At 55.5% G+C, this 20512-nt stretch overlaps 4 protein-coding genes across 4 annotated transcripts; 2 read left to right on the forward strand and 2 right to left on the reverse strand.

Moving 5' to 3' along the window:
* Positions 1–2332: 2332 nt before the first annotated feature.
* IE81DRAFT_287484 (EF-hand) lies at positions 2333–4467 on the reverse strand (the record flags this gene model as incomplete). The annotated part of the gene is made up of 4 exons (XM_025511714.1): positions 2333–3263; positions 3334–3553; positions 3608–3922; positions 3993–4467. Coding segments are annotated over 4 exons (1941 nt in total), but the record flags the coding sequence as incomplete, so codon positions are not given.
* A 617-nt stretch (positions 4468–5084) lies between these two features.
* On the forward strand, positions 5085–12169 carry IE81DRAFT_365110 (hypothetical protein). The gene is made up of 4 exons (XM_025516912.1): positions 5085–5576; positions 5656–9863; positions 9955–10802; positions 10870–12169. Exons 1-4 carry the CDS (start codon positions 5346–5348, stop codon positions 11814–11816), a joined length of 6234 nt encoding a protein of 2077 aa, XP_025371296.1. The 5' UTR covers positions 5085–5345; the 3' UTR covers positions 11817–12169.
* Positions 12170–12419: 250 nt separating this feature from the next.
* Positions 12420–14188, reverse strand: IE81DRAFT_321533 (hypothetical protein). Its single transcript, XM_025513373.1, has 2 exons — positions 13729–14188; positions 12420–13643 (listed from the first exon to the last, which is right to left on the reverse strand). The coding sequence occupies exons 1-2, from the start codon at positions 13954–13956 to the stop codon at positions 12480–12482; spliced, it is 1392 nt and encodes a 463-aa protein (XP_025371297.1). The 5' UTR covers positions 13957–14188; the 3' UTR covers positions 12420–12479.
* A 1082-nt stretch (positions 14189–15270) lies between these two features.
* On the forward strand, positions 15271–20473 carry IE81DRAFT_352720 (putative DNA topoisomerase II; the record flags this gene model as incomplete). The annotated part of the gene is made up of 7 exons (XM_025516637.1): positions 15271–15600; positions 15697–15809; positions 15880–15952; positions 16024–16725; positions 16806–17076; positions 17166–17259; positions 17327–20473. 7 exons carry the CDS (start codon positions 15271–15273, stop codon positions 20160–20162), a joined length of 4419 nt encoding a protein of 1472 aa, XP_025371298.1. The 3' UTR covers positions 20163–20473.
* Positions 20474–20512: the final 39 nt, after the last annotated feature.

Below are 20512 nucleotides of genomic sequence, written 5' to 3' on the forward strand. Positions count from 1 at the left end.
AAAGACTTCGCAAGAGGAGCCGCTTACATCCAGGTCGAGCGTCCGAGCCTTTGATTCGACGCATCGCGATTTACATCAAAGGAATGTACGAGGCTGCAGTAACAAGAAATTCTATTTACACTGAAGGTCAAGCGGCGGCAAGGAGTCTCTCGAGCGCTCTATCCACCTTGTAGTTGCTCTTTTCCAGCGCTTGAATCACTTTTTCCCTCGAGAAGCCCATCGCGCACAACTGTCTGACTGGTCCAGCATCATCGGCGGCAGCAGGAGAGGGGGCTGGACTGACACCACCTCCTCGGCCAGGCAGCGACGGAGGCGCTGCAGAAGAGGGCGCTAGACCTGACGCAGGAGGTGGACCTGGTGGTGGGAGATAAGGTCCACCTGTGCTCGGCGCGGCCGTGGCGGGAGTAGGGTTGAATTCATCCGCAAATGAGAATCCGCTGCTCGTGTTGCTGTTCTGCTCAGCTCCATTGGCGCCGGAGCTTGCGTTGAATGATGCAGCAAAGTCATCGAATCCGAACCCGCCAGGAACGGCATCCGAGCTGGGGGCCGCCTGAGCAGTCTGTGGAAATGCACTGCCAAAAGCGTCGTTTGCTGGCTGAATCGATCCACGCGCAGTGGTCGGCGCAGCAGCATTCGGTGCCGTCTGCCCGTTAGAGGTGCTGAAGGACGGAACGAAGTCGAATCCATCTGCGTCCCCGAATGCGTCGTCGAAACTAGGCAAGGGAGGCGCACCAGCACTAGTGGAAGTAGCCGTATTGGTAGCAGGAGCAGCCGGACCCAAGTCTTCGAAGGCCGAGTCAAAGTCGTCGAAAGAAGTCGCCGTAGAAGGACCCCTTGTGGCTTGCGCGCCTGTAGTTGCTGCAATACCGGACTCGTCCACCGCCGCTGGCAATGCAACAGTCTCCTGGAAAGGACTGCTGGCGTCCGCACTCGCTGCAGTATTGCGCACGGGCTTCGGAGGGGGTGCGCGTCGATTCTTGGTTGCGGCAGGGCTCAAGGAGCGCTCACTGGCGTTCGAGGGCTGCGCTATACCTGCACTGGAGGCGAGAGCCGGCTCTGCAGCCGTGGTGAAGCGCTCGTGCCCAAAGTCTTCTGAAGGAGCACCGATAGATGAGGCAGTATTAGTCACGCCTGACGCATTCGCCCACTGCGATGCTCCAAAGCCGCTAGCCGTGTTGGGCGTTTCGGACGGGGCATCCACAAACGTATCGTCTCCAGTCGTCTGAGCGGTGAGAGGGGCTGTCGTAGGACCTGAAGCGGCTTCAAGCGAAGACGAGACGGGTACGACATCGTCCTCATCTAATTCAGGGAAGCGCTCAGCCGCTTGCGTCGTGGTATTCGCGGGTGGCAGGGACGCCAAAGGTGCCTGTGGAGTCTTGCCCGAACCTACCTCTTCAGGCGAGGTAACGCGCTCAATGTCTTCAGGCCCCTCATCATCGTCCGAGCTGTCGGCATCCTCTTCCTCTCTCCGTGGCTCTTTGCCCTTGGACTCTGAGACGCCGAGTGCTGGCTGAGCTCTGGGCGGATGATCTGCGAGGATGGAGTGCGCGGCGAACCCCTCGTCGCCAAGGATTTCGCGCTCTTCCGCGGCAGGTGACGCAGCAGTGGGCGGTATCTTAGCAGCACCCTCGTTGATCGCGCTGATGGCACCGGGAGGCGCAAAGCTGTCTTCAAAGTCTTGAAACGCGTCAGCGGGAGCCGTGACACTCTCAGCGGCGGCCTTCACTGGAACAGCAGTGTGTTCCGCGATGGGTTGCACGTCCGCCGTCTCGGCGATCGTAGTAGAAGGGAGAGCGACCGAGTCGCCCTCAAGATCAGCGAACGCTTCGTCGAAGGCTGATCCACCGGTCGTTTTGCGCTCCAGCGAAGGTGCGGCAATGACCTGCTTGGGTGCTTCGCTGTCCAATTCAGCCTGCCCAAAATCATCATCGAAGGCAGCGCTGCTCTCTTGCGGCGGCGTGGGACCGAGACCTGGCTTGGGTACACCGAATGGATCCACATCGTTGGCTGCTGCAGGCGGCGGTGTTGGCGTGGCATCCGCATCTGCGCCTGCCTGTGCCCCTGCGTGCGTCACACCTGCGCCTGCGAGACCCAGATCCGCACCCGCTGCAGCACCGCCAGCTGCCAAAGAAGCTGTGCGTGCATGAGGAGTGCCTGGAGCGGACTCCGCGTTGGCAGCGTGGAAACGATCGAACGGATTTGTGCTGCGGACGCTGCCTGCTGGACTGAGCACGGGAGAAGTCACGCTTGCAGGCGTTTGACCAGCCCCTGTGGTCGGGTCATTACCGCTCTCGAGCACTTCTCCGCTCTCGACAGCAGAAATATCAGAGCGGAGCTTATCGCCTTCGCTCTCTGCAGATGATAATTGCTTCCTCGAGATTGCAGTCAATCCCTTCTGCTGACGAGCTTCCTTTCGAAGCTTCTCGAGCGCAGTACGAAGTGTGTTGTTCTCGGCCTGCAGCTCTGCCATACGCTTCTTCATATCGCGCACGTCCTCGCGATCGCGGAGCACGGTCTGCTCTATCTCGTCCTTTTCAGCTCGCAGAGCTGAAAGGTCGCTTTCCGCCCGAATCGTCTCTTCGCGGAGCGTCTTGAGCTCAGCTGCCTGCGACGTCGCCCTCTCTTGGAGTGTCTTCACTGCGGCAGACTCCTTGTCATGAGTTGCTCGCACGACGGTCAGACGCGATTCGAGCTCAGCGATATCTGTAGAGTTCGTGCTTACGGTCTGCTCGAGTTCGGCTCGTTTACTTTGCAGCCCGGTGAGCGCTTTGTTTGTGCTGTCCAGAGCCAGTCTCTTGTTGCCCACCTCGGCCGAAGCGTCGGTAACCGGCGGCACAGGTGACGCTGCAGCTCGGATTGCCGAATTGTTGCCGGTGACGGCAGGAGACAGAGCGCTTGGGGTAGCTGCAGCTGCCACAGGCCCGCTGAAGAAGTCGTCGTCGAAAGGACCGGTGCCCTTCGGTGCGGGAGGTGGCGGAACAGCAGATACCGAAGATGTTGGCTTGACAAAGGCACTGGCAGGATTCACTGGAAGTGCGGTGGGTTCGTCGTCGTCCATAAGACTGAACAGATCTTTTTGGGTGTCAGACTCTTGAGGATTGACGGCAGCCGGAAGATCTCGCCCCCGTAGACTGGGCGGAATCAAGCCAGCAGGAAGCTCTTGAGGCAGTTGCGATCCGGTCAAAGCCCCATTGATGAGGTGCATTGCCACAGCAAATTCGTCCCGGCTCAGATTACCAGACTGAGTAATGTCGGACAGATCCCTGCCAGAAGGAACGACTCTCGTCAGTGTCACATGCGATCTGAGGTAGACGCTACCTCGATCGAACTCACCAGACGTGGGCAAGAGTTGCTTCTGGAAGGCCGCTCTGCATGAAGAAAGGCACAGCAGCTTGACCTTCCAGCGTACCTTTACGCTCGGTATCCAGCCCGTCGAAGAAACGATCAGCCTTCGCCTTATCTGCGGGACTAACGAGCCAGTCGCCTGCCAGCGTGGGCACTGCAGCAGGAGCGCCCGTCTGCTGCGGACTCAAGAAACCAGAGGGTCTTGCTCCTAATGGCTGGCGGATGGTAGAAGCGGGTGGAGAGGTAGGCGCTTGGGAGAAACCCTGCCCAGTGAGCTGCCGCGGAATACCACCGGGAATACTGCCGCCAGTGTGCTGCGCTGTCAAGCCACGAGAGGGACTGCCGGGAGGGACAGCAGCGCCTCCGGCGGCCTGCTCGTATAGACCCGGTGGTAGGGTCGCCGGAAGCCCAGCGCTACCAAGGGAGCCATTCATCGAAGCTTGCAGGAAGTGCATGGCGATGATGAAATCCGTCAAGTCCAGAGCACCGCGAGAACGTGTATCCGCGAGTCCCCAGATTTGACCAAGCTGGTCGAAAGGGAGCTTCGATCGGACCAGAATGCCCTTTGCTTTCTCGCCTGAGGAGCGAGAGTCAGGTATCGACGTCAGCCTTGAGACATGATACCCTCTCCATGCAGCCTGACTCACCGTCTAGTAGACCGTTGACAGGTCCAGAGCTGGCAAAGATGCGAGTATATCGCGCTCGATCTGCCGGCGACACTTGTGGCACTTGAGCAACAGAGCTCGCCCGAGTCGGCGTAGCCTGAGCGCCCGGGAGCGTGACACCTTCAAAGCTAGGCGGCGGTCCAGGCTGGGAGAGCATACCTTCCAATTGGTCCGCCGCGGTACCACGCTGGGCGTGCCCGAGCAGACGCATTGCGACGGCCCATTCCGCTTTGCCCAGGAAACCATTATTTGCGCGATCTGCGAGGCTCCAGATAGCGCCCAGAACGGTGCCATCCAGCGCGGGTCTGGACTTGGAAAAGAATTGAACGGCCGAGGATCCGGTGATGATGCCACTCGAGGCGGGATCGGCGGCTGCGAACAGTGCAGCAAAGGCTGGTCGCTCTAGCGGGGTGAGCTGAAGAGGGGCCACAGGCCCTGACCCAGCCGGAGTAGTCATGCTTGTCAAGCCTCACGAGCTGAGTGTGTGCCGATGATTGGAAGCTGTTGTAGTGTAGGCCGTCAAGGCTTAATGCGGTCTCGACTCGTGTACCGGGTGCATGTGGGTTGGGTGTAGGATGGTGATCGGTGAAGGCACGGACATCGCCTTGGAAGGTGTGTTGGCGGGAGTCGTCAGCATGCGCAGTCGCCCGCCCCACTTTCGGCGCTGAGGCCCGGCGATCGAGCCACCCTAGCTGGGCTGCACCAGCAAGGCGCGATCATCTCCACACATGCAACCGCAAGATCTCAGAGGGAAGCGATGCGCCTGCATGTGTATTTGCACAGCACGCTGATTGCGCTCGCGGCGGGTGAACGAACGGTTGAGGGATTTCGAATCTCAAAGTCATGAAGTCTTCAGAGTTCAAAGGCATAGTCTAATCAAGACGTAGGCACGAGCTTGGGTGCTAATGCCCCACGTGATGTACAATTGAACAATTACGAATCAGGACCCTATTTTGATTTCGTACGTGCAGGTAAGCCGGCTCCCCAGCAGGGCTGCGCAATCGTGATCCACACTTTTGACTTATCAGCAAGACGACGTGCGTGCACTTCTTGAGGCTGCTTCGCCAGCTTTATCACTTTGACACCCTCACGCCTCCATCTCATCATCGATGGCCGAGCTGCCCATCAGCATCGAGGACCCATATAAACACCACGCATCGCACTAGGCTCGCGAGTCTGTCCTCCGGTCACGGCTGTGCGGCTCTAGGCACGAGTCGTGAGATCCTAGCATGAGCGTACTGGGATAAGGTCCAGGGGCGCTTCGTGCGCGACGAGCCCTGAATCTCAGTTTGATGTATTTCAAAGCCAGTGCCTACAGCGCATGCATCAGCCATTATGTGGTCAGGTATTCCTGCTCTACTAGGGGAAGCCCTCGCCAGCTTGCCCGGATTACCGATTGCGGGCGCCTGGAGCATTTCCTCTGCCCTTCAACGCCGTCTACTCTCCTACTTGGTACGGCGCACGCTTGGTCACCTCCTTAAGCCTGGTTCATTGGATGGCGCGCAGATTGATGCTGGTATTGGGTCCGGAAAGTTAGAGATAGCTCACCTTGAGCTGGACAAGCATGTGAGTCATTCCCCATGCGTAGTGACAGCGGAGGAGACGGCGAAGCACGCGCTGACCTTGAATGTGGTCCCAACCTCAGGCTGTAAACGAGCTGCTTGAGCCGCTGCCAGTGCGTCTGGCGTCTGCCACTTTGGGGCTCGTGGCGCTTCAGCTTCCGGCTCTGAGCAATTTGTGGGCCGGCGAGGTGTTGCTAAAGGTGGCAGATGTAAATCTCCAGCTGGATCTTTTTCCCAGGCAAGATGCATATGCGCCAGCTTCTGCCCCTTCAATGTCAGAGAACGGCCATTCAGAACTGGATGCGGGTGGTCTCGAAGCCTCGATATTGAGCGCTGCTGAATCGATGCTTTCGGTCGATCCGGAAGGAGAGCAGCTGCAGCGGGACCTGGCAAACTCTGTTCTGGAGGACAGTGCCGGTCCATCACCTCCGGAGCCTGCAGTGTCTGCCGTCGCCGGCTCGGTGTCCTCCTCCATGGTAGAGAATCTGCTATCGCGACTCAAGATACAAGTCGCTTCCGTGCGCATAGGGGTCCAAAATCAACCTGAGGGGCAAGACGAGCTCAAGGAGCGAATATGCCTTGAAGCACGCGTAGACGCGATTGCCTTCAGCTCTAGTGCTGGTCCGCTGAGAGCAGCGGGTACCAAAGTGGAGGATCCGATGGCATTTGTCCAAGACCTGACCCGATCTGCAGCGTTCGAGGGAGTTACCATCTGGCTGGATGCTAAATCAACCTCAAGCAATTCTGCAAGAAAATCATCCCCGCGCAACAGCTCCGCCTCATCGGACTCGTCGAACGACGCACGCTCCGAAGACGGCTTCATGGAGATGAGCCAGGCAACGCACGATGTTAGACACAGCATGGGGTCATCGACCGCAAGTGTTGGCGCTAGTATGTACGCAAGCGCTCACGAGCAGCACGAAGTCTCCGTAGACAAAGCGCACTCTGCATCGCCGATGGGAACCTCCTCTACATCAAGCCGGATGAAGAGGACCAGAACGTTGTCCGTGGAGCTTCCTGGCCCACAAATGATCATGAAGCTCGACGATCCGCACATCGCGGTAGAGTTTGTGTCTCCTAGATGCGCACAGATCGACCGAGCGGCGGCTGCGAGGGCTGGACTGCTTCCGCCATCTGACCGCAACACCGAGGTTCTTGGAAACACGGAGCGCCTTGGTAGTCAGTCATCTTCGCTCAGCTTGCGTTTCGGCACACTAGCCGCATACACAAGCCCCCTGCAGCTTGCCTCTCTGTTGGTCCTGTGCAGCCAGCTGAGGGCAGCCTTCGCTGCTACACGTTCCCAAGCACAGCAGCGGCCGCCGACCAAGCCATCAAACAGTCAAGGGCTTCAAGTGTCTGTAAAAGTACCGCACGTGCAGTGGGTTTGCGCTTACGAGTCTCCAGATGGGTTGGGCGCTGCAGATCGCCAAGAATTTGCCTCGACGCTGGACAGCTATTGGCAGAGACCTAACCGCGCACACCCGTTCATTGGGCATGTCCGCCTTCACATGTCCGACGTTGCCGTTTCTCTCGCCCCCAACAATGACGAGGCGGAGATTGCTGTTGGGGACTTGATGGCAAGCGAGCATCTTTCTCCATCTTTATGGAGGGCTGCGCAGACTCGGGGACACAACCCTGCTTCTATCATTCCTTTATTACTGGTAGACCTTGCCCTTCAGCACCAATATGAGGTGCCCTTAGGCAGCACAGCAGGAGGAGACGTTTCTGAGTCTGCGCCAAGCACGATGTGGCACAACTTCTCGATTGACACGCTCGATTGGCGCAGCTCAGAAAGTCGTCATGAAGAGCCGAAACATCGCAATCCATACTGGCGCACGAGCTGGGGCGACCGAGCTTGGAAGTTGCGACCTGGTCGACGGAACACGCAGAGTCAAGTGACATTTGCTAACCAGAGGATCTCATCGGAGACTCGACCTGCTTCTGTGCCTGCTATACAGGCAAAGCTGTCCGGCTTAGACGTCAGGGTCATTCTCGCACCGGTACACCTCTTTGCGGATTTGTCACTTGCGAGTAGACTTGGGCATCTCTTCCGCACAGTTGCCGTACACACCCAAGCCTCGAAAGGCTCGGATGACACTACGCAAGAAGACCTTGGACTTAGCATCGCTACTTTGCAGCCCCTAAGTCCCAGCAGCGACCGCATTCCAGACGTATCGAGCGACCAAAGACAACCCCATTTCGGTCTGAATTGCCAAATTTTACGCGTGAGCTTACGAGTCCCATCGGGAAACGCGGAACCGCTCGACGCTGGCATACCGCTCCGAGCGGGCCTACTCACCTTGGACATCCATGACATCAAAGCGCAAGCACCAGCGAAGCACGCAGCGAAGCACGCAGCGAGTGATGCTGCCTTTGCGCAGAAACATGCACAGCCGAGGGACCAGCCGGAACGAGATTCGGGAATGAGAACGGAGTATCACGACTTGGCGCAATGCACCATCGGCCACCTCGTGACGTTCGTCATGGCCCCGTCCGAGGCACAAGCCACGATGCTCCTGAGCGTTGGCAGACTGGGCGACGACTGCGCCCGTGCTCAGGGATCGACAAAGCCGGACATTTCACAGCCAATGCAAATCAGTGTACAGCAGCCCAGTGCCTCAAACTCTTCCGTCATCGACGTCGTTCTCCCGAGCATCGAGGGTTACTTGAGCAAAGCTGTATTTGACAGCTTGGTCCTTCTCCTGGACGATCTGAGCCAATGGTCCTCAAGTCTTGGCGAAAGCACTCAGTGGGACGGTCCCGATGGCTCAAGCGCAGATGCGCTTCGAATTTTAGGTTCCCGCTTCTTTGGCGCTGCAGTGGGCCAGTCTGGTGCTTCTGGAAGCTCTGAATCAGGCACGACTGCAAATCAGCTAAGAGCACGCTCGAAAGGCTCCAAAAAGTTCGAGCTCAAAGTGGCTCAGACATCTCTCGTCCTCAATCTACCCGCTGAAACAGAAACAGGAAGTGCCAGGCAGCAAGCCTTGAAAGCACGCGTCTTGGACCTCTATCTCAGTGTAGATCCTTCCCATGGAGCCCTCTCGACACTCTCGAATTTGAGGGTCTCATCGGTGGCAGTCGACCGCTTTGACGGCATAAGTAGAAGAGCGGTACTTGCTCGCACCTTACCAGCAGAGCTCACCAATTCGGCGACTTCCATGATCTCCGTCCACGTGCTATCTCTCGCAGAGGAGGGTACTAGCTACCGAGAGTCCAAGGTAGATGTTGTACTCCGGGATTTTACGCTGGTCGCGTGCCCACCTACCGATCTTGTCTTCTTGGCAGACCTTCAAAGGTTTGCGCGCTCTCCTGAGGGTGCTTTTGAGCACGTGGAGCCCAATGAAATGACGCGGCTTTCTGTGCGCGTGCAGGGCGCTTCCATCCTCATCTTGACGCAAGCTGCGCTCTCTGAGCGGCCTGAGGCGGTGGAGATCTCCAAGACACCATCAGCTCATCAAGTGCCTGCAGAAGCAGCGCTCGTCCTCGGTGACGTCGTGGTCAAGACGAAGCTTTCGCCCTACGCTCCTCGGACCAACATCAAGTATGCCCTCGGCGACGTCAGAGCTTTGATCACTGAAAAAAGCCTTGAGCGCCCCGGAGGAACCCTCAGACCTCAGACCCCGACCGAGCATTGGCGCTCGCGAGGTTTTGCCAGCTTGGCCAATCTACGTGAGCTGCGTGGGTCGGTCACACTGAGCTCTCTGACTAGACCTGAGGTTGACGTGAAGGCCGAAGTCGTGCGCTTGGACGTCACAATGTGCGCAGACACGCTCAGTATTGTGACGTGCATGGTCGAAGCGCTGCACATTGCGTCTACCGAGCCAGTGAACAAAGAAACATCACCAGTTCATCATGAAGCTCAAGTTCTACGCGGGATGGCGCGCCCATCCGGCTCAACCACACCCGGAAGCGCTGGATCCGATAGCAACGACTCGCAGGATCTTCTTGCAAGCCTCGATGAGGACGCTTTTCAGCGCCGCGAGCAAGGGCCTTTCGTCGACTCTGCTGCAGATCTCGTGGATGATGATGTGCCGCGAAATGCTGGTTTCTTGGGCGTTCGTGCGCGCTCACCAGAATATGTCGCTACCGCCTTGCAAGACGACGACTTCTTGCTGAGCGAGGCGTCTCTCGAGACTGTTGAGAGGGTGATGTCTCCGACATCAGGCGATACCTCAATACTCTTCCAGAACGAATCTGTCACTGCACGTGCACTCGATGCTCGAGGTATTAGACCGGTGCTTGATTATTTCAATGACCCGAATCTGAGCCCCGAACAAGGCATGCCACTCTTGTGAGTCACGCCGATGTGCTCAAGACGCTTCTCAAAGTCTTGTATTGTGTCACCTTGAAAGCATGCTAACGCATCTCCCTCACGTGTACAGAGCTTTTGCAAGCTCTGTGCGCGTCCGCGTCGACAATTGCGACGTAACCTTGCGTCTCTACTCTGGATACGATCGACCGTCGAGCGAGGCGGCCATTGAAGCAGAAGTCAGACGCGTCCGCAAGCGACTACAAAAGATCAAGCAGATGCTCGATGAAGGCCAGACTCCTGACGATAGCGTTGAGGATGCAGCTGGAAGCTTGTTCGATTCGATCTTGCTAGCACCTCCCGCGCCGCTGCATGAGCTTGATGCTGACGCCGCCATGCAGACATTGGACGACCAAGTCGACCATCGCCTTGAGACGTCTACCGACACAAGTGCTTGGGAAGCTTTCCCAGCTGCCAAGGGAGCTGATGGCGCCAGATTTGGCAACAGCGCGAAGCCGCGCGGCAAGTTGAAGCGTTCTCGTCATTCCATGATCGACATTGAGGTGCGGGGCGTTGAGGCTGAATATGATGCGTACGGGCATCGATCGCCTCTGGCTTCTCGCCTTGCCGTCAATGCACGCATGCTGCAGATCTTGGATAACATCAAAACTTCTACCTGGAACACCTTTCTCACTAAGATGCGGATCAAGACTGAGGCGCATCGAGAGCACGCAGACTCTCGTATGCTCCGATTGGAAGTGCGCAATGTGAGGTCCCTGGAAGGGGGCTTCAAAGCGCCAGAACAAGAAGCGCCAAGGTCCACCAAGGAAGAGGCTAGGGTGCGAGCGAAGCTTGCTCCCTTGAGATTACACGTGGACCAAGACGCTCTAGATTTCTTCAAAAAGTTTTTCGCCTGGAAACCGATTGGAGCTGAAGCAGCCCCTGCTAATGAATCGACTGCGTCCAGCGAGCCCTTCATTCGTGAGTCTTGTTGCACCAGCAGGACATCAGGTGCTGCTCTCCTGATCTATCATTCTCTCCTTGTCAGAGCATGCCGAGATCTATCCGATTCGTCTGAAGCTGGATTATAAGCCGAAGCGCGTAGACTACGGTCTTCTGCGTGCGGGCAAGACAATCGAGATGATGAATTTCTTCCACTTTGATGGAGCAGAGATGACCCTGCGTCATGTCACTTTACGAGGTATTACCGGCTGGCCTCGCTTCTTCGACACGTTGAACGACATATGGACGCCCGACGTCAAAGCCAATCAGTTGGCGGACGTCTTGTCTGGAATCGCACCGGTCCGGAGCGTCGTCAATTTAGGAGCGGGTGTTGCAGATCTGATCCTATTGCCCATTGAGCAGTATCAGCGCGATGGGCGTCTCGCGCGCGGATTGCAAAAAGGTGCTGCGAGCTTTGCCAAAACGACTGCTCTGGAAGCGCTCAAGCTAGGTTCCAAGCTCGCCACTGGAACGCAGGTCATTCTCGAGCGGGCAGAACAGATGCTTGGAGGTTCAACGGCGCTTCCCGAGACGGTATTCCGAACAACGACAGTGAATCAAGCAAAAGTGGCCCCTGCTGACAGCTTCGAGGAGGGAGAGGACGCGACAGATGCGCTCTCCAGCTCGGTCATCACTCTCAGTCCACCTGAAGACAAATCGACGCCGATCAGTCGATACGCCGAAGCTCCCGAAGATCTGCGGCAAGCGCTATCGGAAGCATACGGTGGTCTCTCGAAAGGCTTTTCTTCTGCAGCGAAAACCATCCTGGCAATTCCTATGGAGGTGCACGAGCGCGAAAGCGGATCGTCAGGCTCTAGCAAGCCAGTCATACGAGCCGTTCCAATTGCTATTTTGAAAGGAGCAGCTGGCACTTCTGAAGCCCTCGGCAAGACTTTGATGGGTTTGCAAAGAGAGGTCGAGGGCGATTTGCATGTTGCGGAGGAAAAGTACAAATCGTCGAGCGCGAGAAAGGGGAAGGAGAAAAAGAGATGAGACTATATGGCTGGACTCGAACTCGGCTTGCAAAGTCGATGCTGAGATTGTCCCACATTGCTTCTTCTCGCCCTTGCTGATTCGGGCCAACGGCGCCAGAAGAAGACCGACCCGCGGCGTGTCGCGCCACAAACGCCGAATGCGCACAATGTTAGCATGTCTATTGCATTGTACACTCGATTCCGACCGAAGCGCAAATTCTCATCCATCTGTTTGTCAGGTCAGACTTCAAATCAAGTGACCAGATCCCTTCAAATGTACTTTAGAACTCGCCTCGAGCAATGTGATCCACTCTTCGGCAATGTGGCTCACACCTCCAGCAGCTCGTCCATCAATCACACGCGTCATGTCCCGTCCAGGTCCTTATTTCTGGCTTGCAAGCTTTGCTTCCTCCAATCCGAATGAGCCGCTAAGCGACCGGTGAGCTAAAGCTTCGCAAGATTCGACCTTCTGCTCGAGAGCAGGAACCAGGAAATCGATGACGCAGGCATGGCATCTAGCTTCCATCACCGTTGCTTCTGAACAACATCATCACGTTACGCGCGCAAGCTCTGACCCAAAGCATGATCCAAGTCTACAGTCCAATCGCAATCAACATTGCCAGTGTGAGAATAGTGCACTTCAATCACCGCAAAGCATTGCGTATCGTATCTGGGGGACATGTCACCTCCAAACGGTCCATTGAGCCACTGTCCACATGATCCAAGTCAACGCGAACGCAAGTCCCACGATTCTGTGAGTTTTTGTTCCTGCCAAGATGAGCAGGGCGAGGGAAGAGAGGCTAGCAAAGAGCAAGAGAGCCAAAGAGGACAGGGAGAGCAGGAGGAGGTCTTGCGCTTCGAGAGGCCCCGAGGTGGGCGCGAGGCTGCTCGACAGGGTTGCATACTGATCGTTGGGTACCGACAGGTCTAGCAGGAGAGTAGCAGGATCCGACGACAAGCTGGAAGAGTGGGAAGGGGAAACGTCGTGCGTCACTCCTGCCAACAGCGAAAGACCCACTCCGAAAGTGAGCAGAAAGATGTTTTTGCTGGAAATCTCGACCAACAATCCGTCCAGATTTGGTTGTTGCTCATTGATCACGTTCCATATTCTACTCGGAAGACTGACGAGCGCCGGGAGCAATGTGAGCGCCAAGAGGGGTAGACGCATGTCGATATTGCGGGCGAGATGGATGGCCGAGTGAGGGATTAGCACTCCACCTGCAATCATCAGTGCCAAGCTGGCGATGAGAACAAAGAAGTGAAAGGATAACGCGGATCGAGGTTGATTTCGAAGACGAGAAAGGAGCGGAGTGGTGATTGTAGTGTGAGCGCCCGAAGCTTGCGCTAAAAGTCCAGCAGGTACAAAGGAAGCTGCAGATCTTTCAGAGTGAGCAGAGCGCGTCTCTTCCACTTCGCCGGACTCTGAATCTGCGTCAGAGGAAGATGCGGAAGAAGCATCGTCGTCTGAATCTGGATCTTCGGGATGTTGCAAATGTCCTTTGTACAGGGCGAGCGCTGTGAAAGCTAGGTATGCCACAAAGACGACGACAAGTAGAATTCCGTTGATGTGCGCCGCTCTCTTCATGTACCTCGACCATCGCGATTTGAACAAGGGAGGATAAACGTCGAATGTAACCCCGAGAAGGATGGCGATGGGAATGCAAAAAATGCTTTGCAGAAGAGTGTAATTGATCGATGAGGTGCTGAAAGAGCGCAGGGAGCGACGAGGAAGAAGGACAAGATGTACACCGAAGAGCAGGGTGTTGTTGAGTAAACACGTGCCCACAGAGATGCTGAGGATGAGATCAGGTCTGTGTTGAAGGAGGGAAAAGATGATGATGACCAGCTGGCGATCACGGCGCGTGTGTGACAGTGGTGGATGAGCAGGGTGTATGCTATGCTGCCGGCACTGACATCGACCTTGCACTCACCTGCTCCCACGCAATGCCGCTCAAAAGAAGCGCAACGATCGTCTCGTGCACTTTTGCCCTCCTAGCGATCACGCAAGCAGCGTCTAAAGTCCATTTCGTCGCTAGAATCAGCGTCAATGTGGAGCTGATCAGCGTCGCTATCGTGTATGACGCCGAGGCTGGCAACGACATGTTCTCGCGCGCGATTTGAGACGCCGAAGCGGGCATGAGCTGCGAGAAGGCAGGCATGGCCGGTCGATGATTTGGTTAAAAAGGATAGCAGGACCAGGTATTGGGAGCTGAACAATGTGAGTGTGGGATGGTAAGGAAACTTCCGATAGCGCAACAGTGCGACTGTGAAGCGAAACGTGCGTGAACCCGCAACGAGGAAAGGGACCGGACCGCTTTACAGCATTCGATCCGTCCAATGAACAGACTGAGTCTCGAAGCGAATGGTGACACCGTGCAAGGCTACTTGGGATGATGGGGTTTGGAGATCAAAGCGTTCGCCCCTCACTCACAGGGGAGACTCGATGGAGCTTTCCACTCTTGACTTCGTCTTTAGCGTGCTGAACACGTGCTCGGGCCCTCCCCTGGCTGCAAAGCGGCAAGCACGAACCTATTCACATTATTTGTACAGCGTGAGTCTGTCAAAAGCTGCTTTGACGCGCGCATCAGCTATTATACACGCGCAGACAAAATAAGCGCGTTCAATCAGAATCGCGTGCAGCACGAGTCCCTGTAGATAATCGTGAATCTGCAGGCAGGCATGGCAAAAGCTTGTTCCGCCTAAACGATTGCGCAACCCCGCGGATCTCCGCCAGAGAGAAGTCGCACGTGATGCGGAATCGCGCCTCCCAAATCGTGGACAGATGCTGACGCGCCAGACGCGCCTGCATATGCGTGCAGAAAGTGATTGATTGAGGCTCAATTTGAATCAACACACGCACACGCCCATGTTATACGCGCGAGCTAGGCGGGCGTGCATGGCAGCAGGCAGCAGGCAGCAGCGTTGGGTACGCCGGACTGACAATCAATCCACTCACGCCCTATACTTCTGTTTTGTTCAAGTTTCCAGCTCGTGCTTGAGGAACACCAAGATCGACATCTGTTCGCACAACAGTAAGTATCTCAAGACCGTGACAGTGCGAACCGCTCATCCATGCATCTACGCATCACTCAAGCCCGAAGTTGGACTGTCAGAGCGCGGCCCAGCTCTGCATGAACCTACCTCTCCTTCTCGCTCCTCGATACCACTCGACATCCATCCCTACACGCGCATCTTTGCTCCTACGAGCCAAAGCTGACTTACTAGACACAGCTCTCAAAACCTTTCTGCGCGTGCAAGACCATCGAGCTTTGGGCACCCTCGCCTCCCCTCTGCCTGCCCGCCCGTGCGTGCTGTCTCGTTGCAGCCAGCGGCAATCCACAACAGCCCCACGAACAAGACTGTTTGTACCAACTCTCAGTCATCTGTCCACTCAACATCTCAAGCATCACCTCTCGCCCTCATCGATCTCGCGAAGCTTTGCAAGCATGTCAGACTCGGAGGACGTGTACATGATGTCGGCAGACGAAGATTCTTTCGTCGTTCCGAGCAAATCTGGCAAGTCCAATGGGACGAGCAAGGCCAAACCTGCCGCCAAGCCCAAATCTTCCACCTCTGCGTCGGTATCTGCTCCAAAGGCCAAATTTGCAGCAGGCGCAGCAGCTGGGACGAAAAAGACGAGCACTGCGACGGCGACAAAGAAAGCGGCACCTTTGAAAAAGAGGAACTCGAACGAGGTTCAAGGTGAGGAGTTCGATCCCGAGGGAGATGAGAGCATCTTTGAGAGACCTAGACAAGTCGCTTCTGCCGGCACTGGGAAGAGCGCCTCGGAGCAGTACCAAAAGGTGAGATGCGCTGTGTGTTCCACTTCCACATGGTACATCCGTCGAAGAGGCGAAGGCGCATGACTTGACGCTCCGCGCGCCCTTACCACCGCACAGCTGTCGCAATTGGAACATGTCCTCAAAAGGCCCGACACGTACATTGGTAGCGTCGAGAAGCATGAGGATGATCTATGGGTGTACGATGGAACTACCGAGGGCATGGCTTACAGGTGAGCTACGCTAGGCCTACGCTTGTATGCGCATCGAAGGTGCACGCGCTGACGCTGCGCGTAACGCGAGCAGGAAGATCGCATACGTCCCTGGCTTCTACAAGATCTTTGATGAGATCCTCGTCAATGCTGCCGACAACAAGGTCAGTGTGGAGTTGGTCGCATGACTAGCACGAGCCTGCCTTGACTGAGTGTGTCCCTCTCCAACTCCCAGGTTCGCGACCCTACCATGGACACGATCAAAGTGACGATCGACCGAGAAGAGGGGTCGATCACAGTGTGGAACAATGGTCACGGTATCCCCATCGAAGTCCACGACAAGGAAGGAGTGTACATTCCTCAACTCATCTTTGGCGAGCTCTTGACCTCCTCCAATTACGACGACAACGAGGACAAGGTGACGGGAGGCCGTAACGGATACGGTGCAAAGCTTGCCAACATCTACTCCAAAGAGTTCGTCGTGGAGACTGCGGACAAGGAGAGGGAGCTCAAGTACAAGCAGGTGTTCACAGACAATATGAGCAAGGCGGGCAAGCCGAAGATCACCAAAAATAGCGGAGGCAAGCAGGAGTACACCAGCATTACTTTCAAGCCTGACTTTGAGAGGTTCAAAATGTCGGGCATCGATGCGGATACGGAGAGCTTGCTGAGAAAGCGCGTGTACGACATGGCGGGAACGGTCAAGGACTGCAAAGTGTTTCTGAATGGGGAAAGACTCAAGGTCAAGTCGTTCAAACAGTACGTCGAGATGTACGTCAAGGCTATCAATGAGCTTAGTGGAGAGCCCAAAGTGGACGAGAATGGAGACGAGATTGCGAATGCTCCGGCCAAGCAGACGATCATCTACGATCAACAAGAGGACAAGGGTAGGCTTTGGGAAGTCGCTTTTGCAGTGTCAGACGGTCAATTCAGGCACGTGAGTGGGCGGATGAAGCTTTCACATTGCACATGAACCGAACCGATCTGATGGGCCGTGTGCCCTTGTCTGCCATCCAGTGCTCCTTCGTCAATCACATCGCGACGATCAAGGGAGGCAGACACGTGGACATGGTAGCGTCTCAGGTGGAATCCAAGATCATGGAAGCACTCAAGAAGAACAAGAAGAACGGACCGGTAAAGAGCCAGCAGGTTCGACAGCAACTTTGGATCTTTGTCAATTGCGAAATCGTCAATCCTACCTTTGATGGACAGACCAAGGAGACTTTGACGCTGAAACCTAGCGCCTTTGGATCAAAGTACACCGTCTCGGATGAGCTGGTCAAGAAGAGTGAGTGCGCCGTTCACTGAGGCGTGCAACGAGCTGTGGGTAGAACGACGCTAATTCGCGTGGTTCGTGATGCCACGGATTCTGCACAGTCATGAAAGCTGGCGTAGCGGAAAACGTCCTTTCGTTTGCCAAATTCCAGCAAGAGAAGCAGCTGAAGAAGACCGATGGCGCGAAGCGATCACGGTGCGTCGACCGAACCGACCAGAGACCTGAGCGCTCTCATTGATGCTCCATTTCTCTTTATCCTCAGGATCACGGGTATCCTCAAGCTCGAGGATGCCAACAATGCCGGTGGACGAAAGGCGCGTGACTGCACCCTCATTCTCACTGAAGGAGACTCAGCCAAAGCGCTTGCCGTGTCCGGTCTAAGTGAAGTGGGCCGCGATAACTACGGAGTATTCCCATTGCGTGGTAAGCTGCTCAACGTGCGCGACGCGAGCCACGACATGATTATGAAGAATACCGAGATCAGTCACATCAAGACGATTCTGGGCCTGCAACACAATAAGGTCTACAATAGCGTCGACTCGCTACGATATGGAAAGCTGATGATCATGACGGATCAAGATCACGACGGTTCGCACATCAAGGGTCTCATCATCAACTTTTTGGACCACTTTTATCCCTCGTTGTTAAAGCAAGCTGGATTCCTCATCGAGTTCATCACGCCCATCGTCAAGTGCACGAAGGGGAAGCAGGAGAAATCCTTCTTCACCATTCCAGAGTACGAGAGATGGAAAGAGGAGAATGCGGACGGCAAGGGATGGGTCATCAAGTACTACAAGGGTCTGGGTACCAGTTCGTCCCAGGATGCCAAGAAGTACTTCAGAGCTATGGACAAGCACATGCTACCCTTCGATGCCATGCAGGATAGCGACCGGGCGCTTATCGACCTCGCATTCAATAAAAAGAAGGCAGACGATCGTAAAGAGTGGCTGAGGCAGTTCAGACCTGGAACTTATCTGGACCACAACATCGACAGCGTACCCTTGGCGGACTTCGTCAACAAGGAGCTCATCTTGTTCTCCATGGCAGACAATGTCAGATCCATTCCTTCTTTGGTGGACGGACTAAAGCCAGGTCAACGGAAAGTCATGTTTGGGTGCTTCAAGCGCAAGCTCAAGGGAGAGATCAAGGTAGCGCAGCTAGGTGGTTATGTTTCTGAGCACTCTGCTTACCATCACGGAGAGCAGAGCATGTACATGACCATTGTTGGTCTAGCCCAAGACTTCTGCGGCAGCAACAACATCAACCTCTTGTCGCCCAACGGTCAATTCGGTACGAGATTGATGGGAGGTAAAGATGCGGCCTCGGCTCGTTATATTTTCACTAGCTTGCCTAGCATCACGAGACAGATCTTCCATCCTACCGACGACAATCTCCTCAACTACCTCAATGATGATGGACAGAGCATCGAGCCGGAGTGGTACATGCCTGCCGTTCCTCTTGTGCTCATCAATGGCGGCGAAGGCATCGGAACGGGATGGAGCTCATCGTTGCCTAATTACAATCCCAAGGACATAGTCGCCAACCTTCGCCGAAGGATGGCCGGTGAAGAGTACGTGCCCATGCTGCCTTGGTACAGAGGTTTCATCGGACCCATCCACCAAGTGGGACCTGACCGTTTCAAATGCTCCGGTATCATCGAGCCGCACGACGATGGAAAGACGTGGGAGATCAAAGAATTGCCCATTCGCACTTGGACGTCGAGCTACAAGGAGTGGCTCGAAGAAAGAGTGGTGGGCACGGAAAAGAGCCCGGCTACGATCAAAGAGTACAAGGAATATCATACGGACACGACTGTGCACTTTGTCATTGAGCTCAATACGCGCGGACAACAAGAAGTCAAGGATCAAGAGAGCGCAGAGACTTACTTCAAGATGCACACGCTCATCGCCACGTCGAACATGGTGCTCTTTGATCAATATGGCAAGATCAAAAAGTACGCTACGCCAGAAGAGATTCTGGAAGACTTTTATCTGCTCAGGCTTCAGTACTACCACAAGCGCAAAGAATATCTGGTCGAGGAGCTCAAGAACGCGTTTGAGAGGCTATCGAATCAGGCGAGGTTCGTGCAGATGATCATCAAGGGAGAATTGAAGGTGTCCAATCGCAAGAGGAACGACATTGTGTCCGATTTGAGAAGACACGATTTCAGACCTTTTCCAAAGAATGCCAAGGGCGCAGTCGCGGCCGAAGTGGACGACGGCACGCCGGAAGACGAGATGGAGAATACGGGCGCAGAATCAGACTATGATTACTTGCTCGGTATGGCCATCTACACTTTGACCAGGGAAAAAGTGGAGCGCCTTTTGGCTCAGCGCGAAGAGAAGGAAAAGGAACTGGCAACTTTGCTGGGCCGGTCGCCAGAGAATCTCTGGGATGAGGATCTGAGCAAGTTTTCGGAAGAGTGGCAATCATTGTTGGACGAGGATGAGAGGAGGTTGAAGGATGTGGGATCGAAAAAGGGTAAAGGCGCCGGAGCTAAAAGGATAAAAGGTGGAGGGGCTTCTGCTCGTAAAGTCTTCAAGGACGAAGATCGCAGCGCTGTTGATTCGGAGGACGATTACAAGCCCAAAGTGGCTGCGCCCAAGAAGAGAATCGCGTCTGGATCCGGAGGACCTGCAAAATCTGCTAGCGGTGCTGCTGCTGCCGTCGTCAAGAGGGCTACCAGTACCCTGGACGATGATGATCTGAATGCTCTGACGAAAGCTTCTGCATCTGCCAGCAATGGCATCAAGAAAGCAAAGGTTGGAAACGGCAATGTTCCTAGCGCTTTCAAAGCTGCTGCTGCTCCGTCGGACGTCGACGACAGTTTGGAAGCGGACGTGATCCCTACGAAGGCTTCGAAGTCCAAAACAACTTCTAGCGCTAAAGCGCGCACAGCTTCGACGAGCGCGAAAAATGCTCCGGCGACAAATTCTAAAAAGATCTTTACTTCGGACGAGGAAGAGTCGGTCGTCTTGACCAAGGCTCCACCTGCACCCGCTCGGAACACCAATGCTAGAGCTAGAAAAGCTCCCGTCAAGTACACCATTTCGGATAGCGAGGCGGAAGAAGGCGTTTCGGAGTACGACGAGGACTGAGAGACGTCGCTTCGCCCTACTCGTTTTGACTCTTGCATCCGCGCCTCTCGCCTTGCGGCGGCGGCCCTAGACTCCCCACTCTGACATCGCTACATCTCTCCGGATGTCCCCCAACTCCGCTTTTACATGTCCTCAGCTTGCTTGCGTTTCGTAAATCTGTAATGATCCGACTGGACCGGGTCCCCAGCCCGCGACGCTCCTGTGACGAATGTTCTACCCTTCTTGTAAGAGACTCCTTGACTTGCTCGTGATGAATCCGAATCAGATCCGCAAGTCTCGTGACGCGCGAAGCGTGCTTCACTCTGCAAATTGCCCGCGCTTGATGATTTTCACACTCAAGCGACTCGATC

This window comes from Ceraceosorus guamensis, assembly GCF_003144195.1.
Source record: "Ceraceosorus guamensis strain MCA 4658 unplaced genomic scaffold IE81scaffold_13, whole genome shotgun sequence".
Taxonomy (NCBI): Eukaryota; Fungi; Basidiomycota; class Exobasidiomycetes; order Ceraceosorales; family Ceraceosoraceae; genus Ceraceosorus; species Ceraceosorus guamensis.

What these genes read in the sequence shown, in the direction of transcription:
- IE81DRAFT_365110 (XM_025516912.1), top strand. Translation starts at nt 5,346, where the DNA reads ATGTGGTCAGGTATTCCTGCTCTACTAGGGGAAGCCCTCGCCAGCTTG. An exon ending in GAACAAGGCATGCCACTCTT is followed by an intron (nt 9,864 to 9,954) that starts GTGAGTCACGCC and finishes TCACGTGTACAG; the next exon opens with AGCTTTTGCAAGCTCTGTGC. An exon ending in GTCCAGCGAGCCCTTCATTC is followed by an intron (nt 10,803 to 10,869) that starts GTGAGTCTTGTT and finishes TCTCCTTGTCAG; the next exon opens with AGCATGCCGAGATCTATCCG.
- IE81DRAFT_321533 (XM_025513373.1), bottom strand. Translation starts at nt 13,956, where the DNA reads ATGCCTGCCTTCTCGCAGCTCATGCCCGCTTCGGCGTCTCAAATCGCG. An exon ending in GCGGCATTGCGTGGGAGCAG is followed by an intron (nt 13,644 to 13,728) that starts GTGAGTGCAAGG and finishes CGTGATCGCCAG; the next exon opens with CTGGTCATCATCATCTTTTC.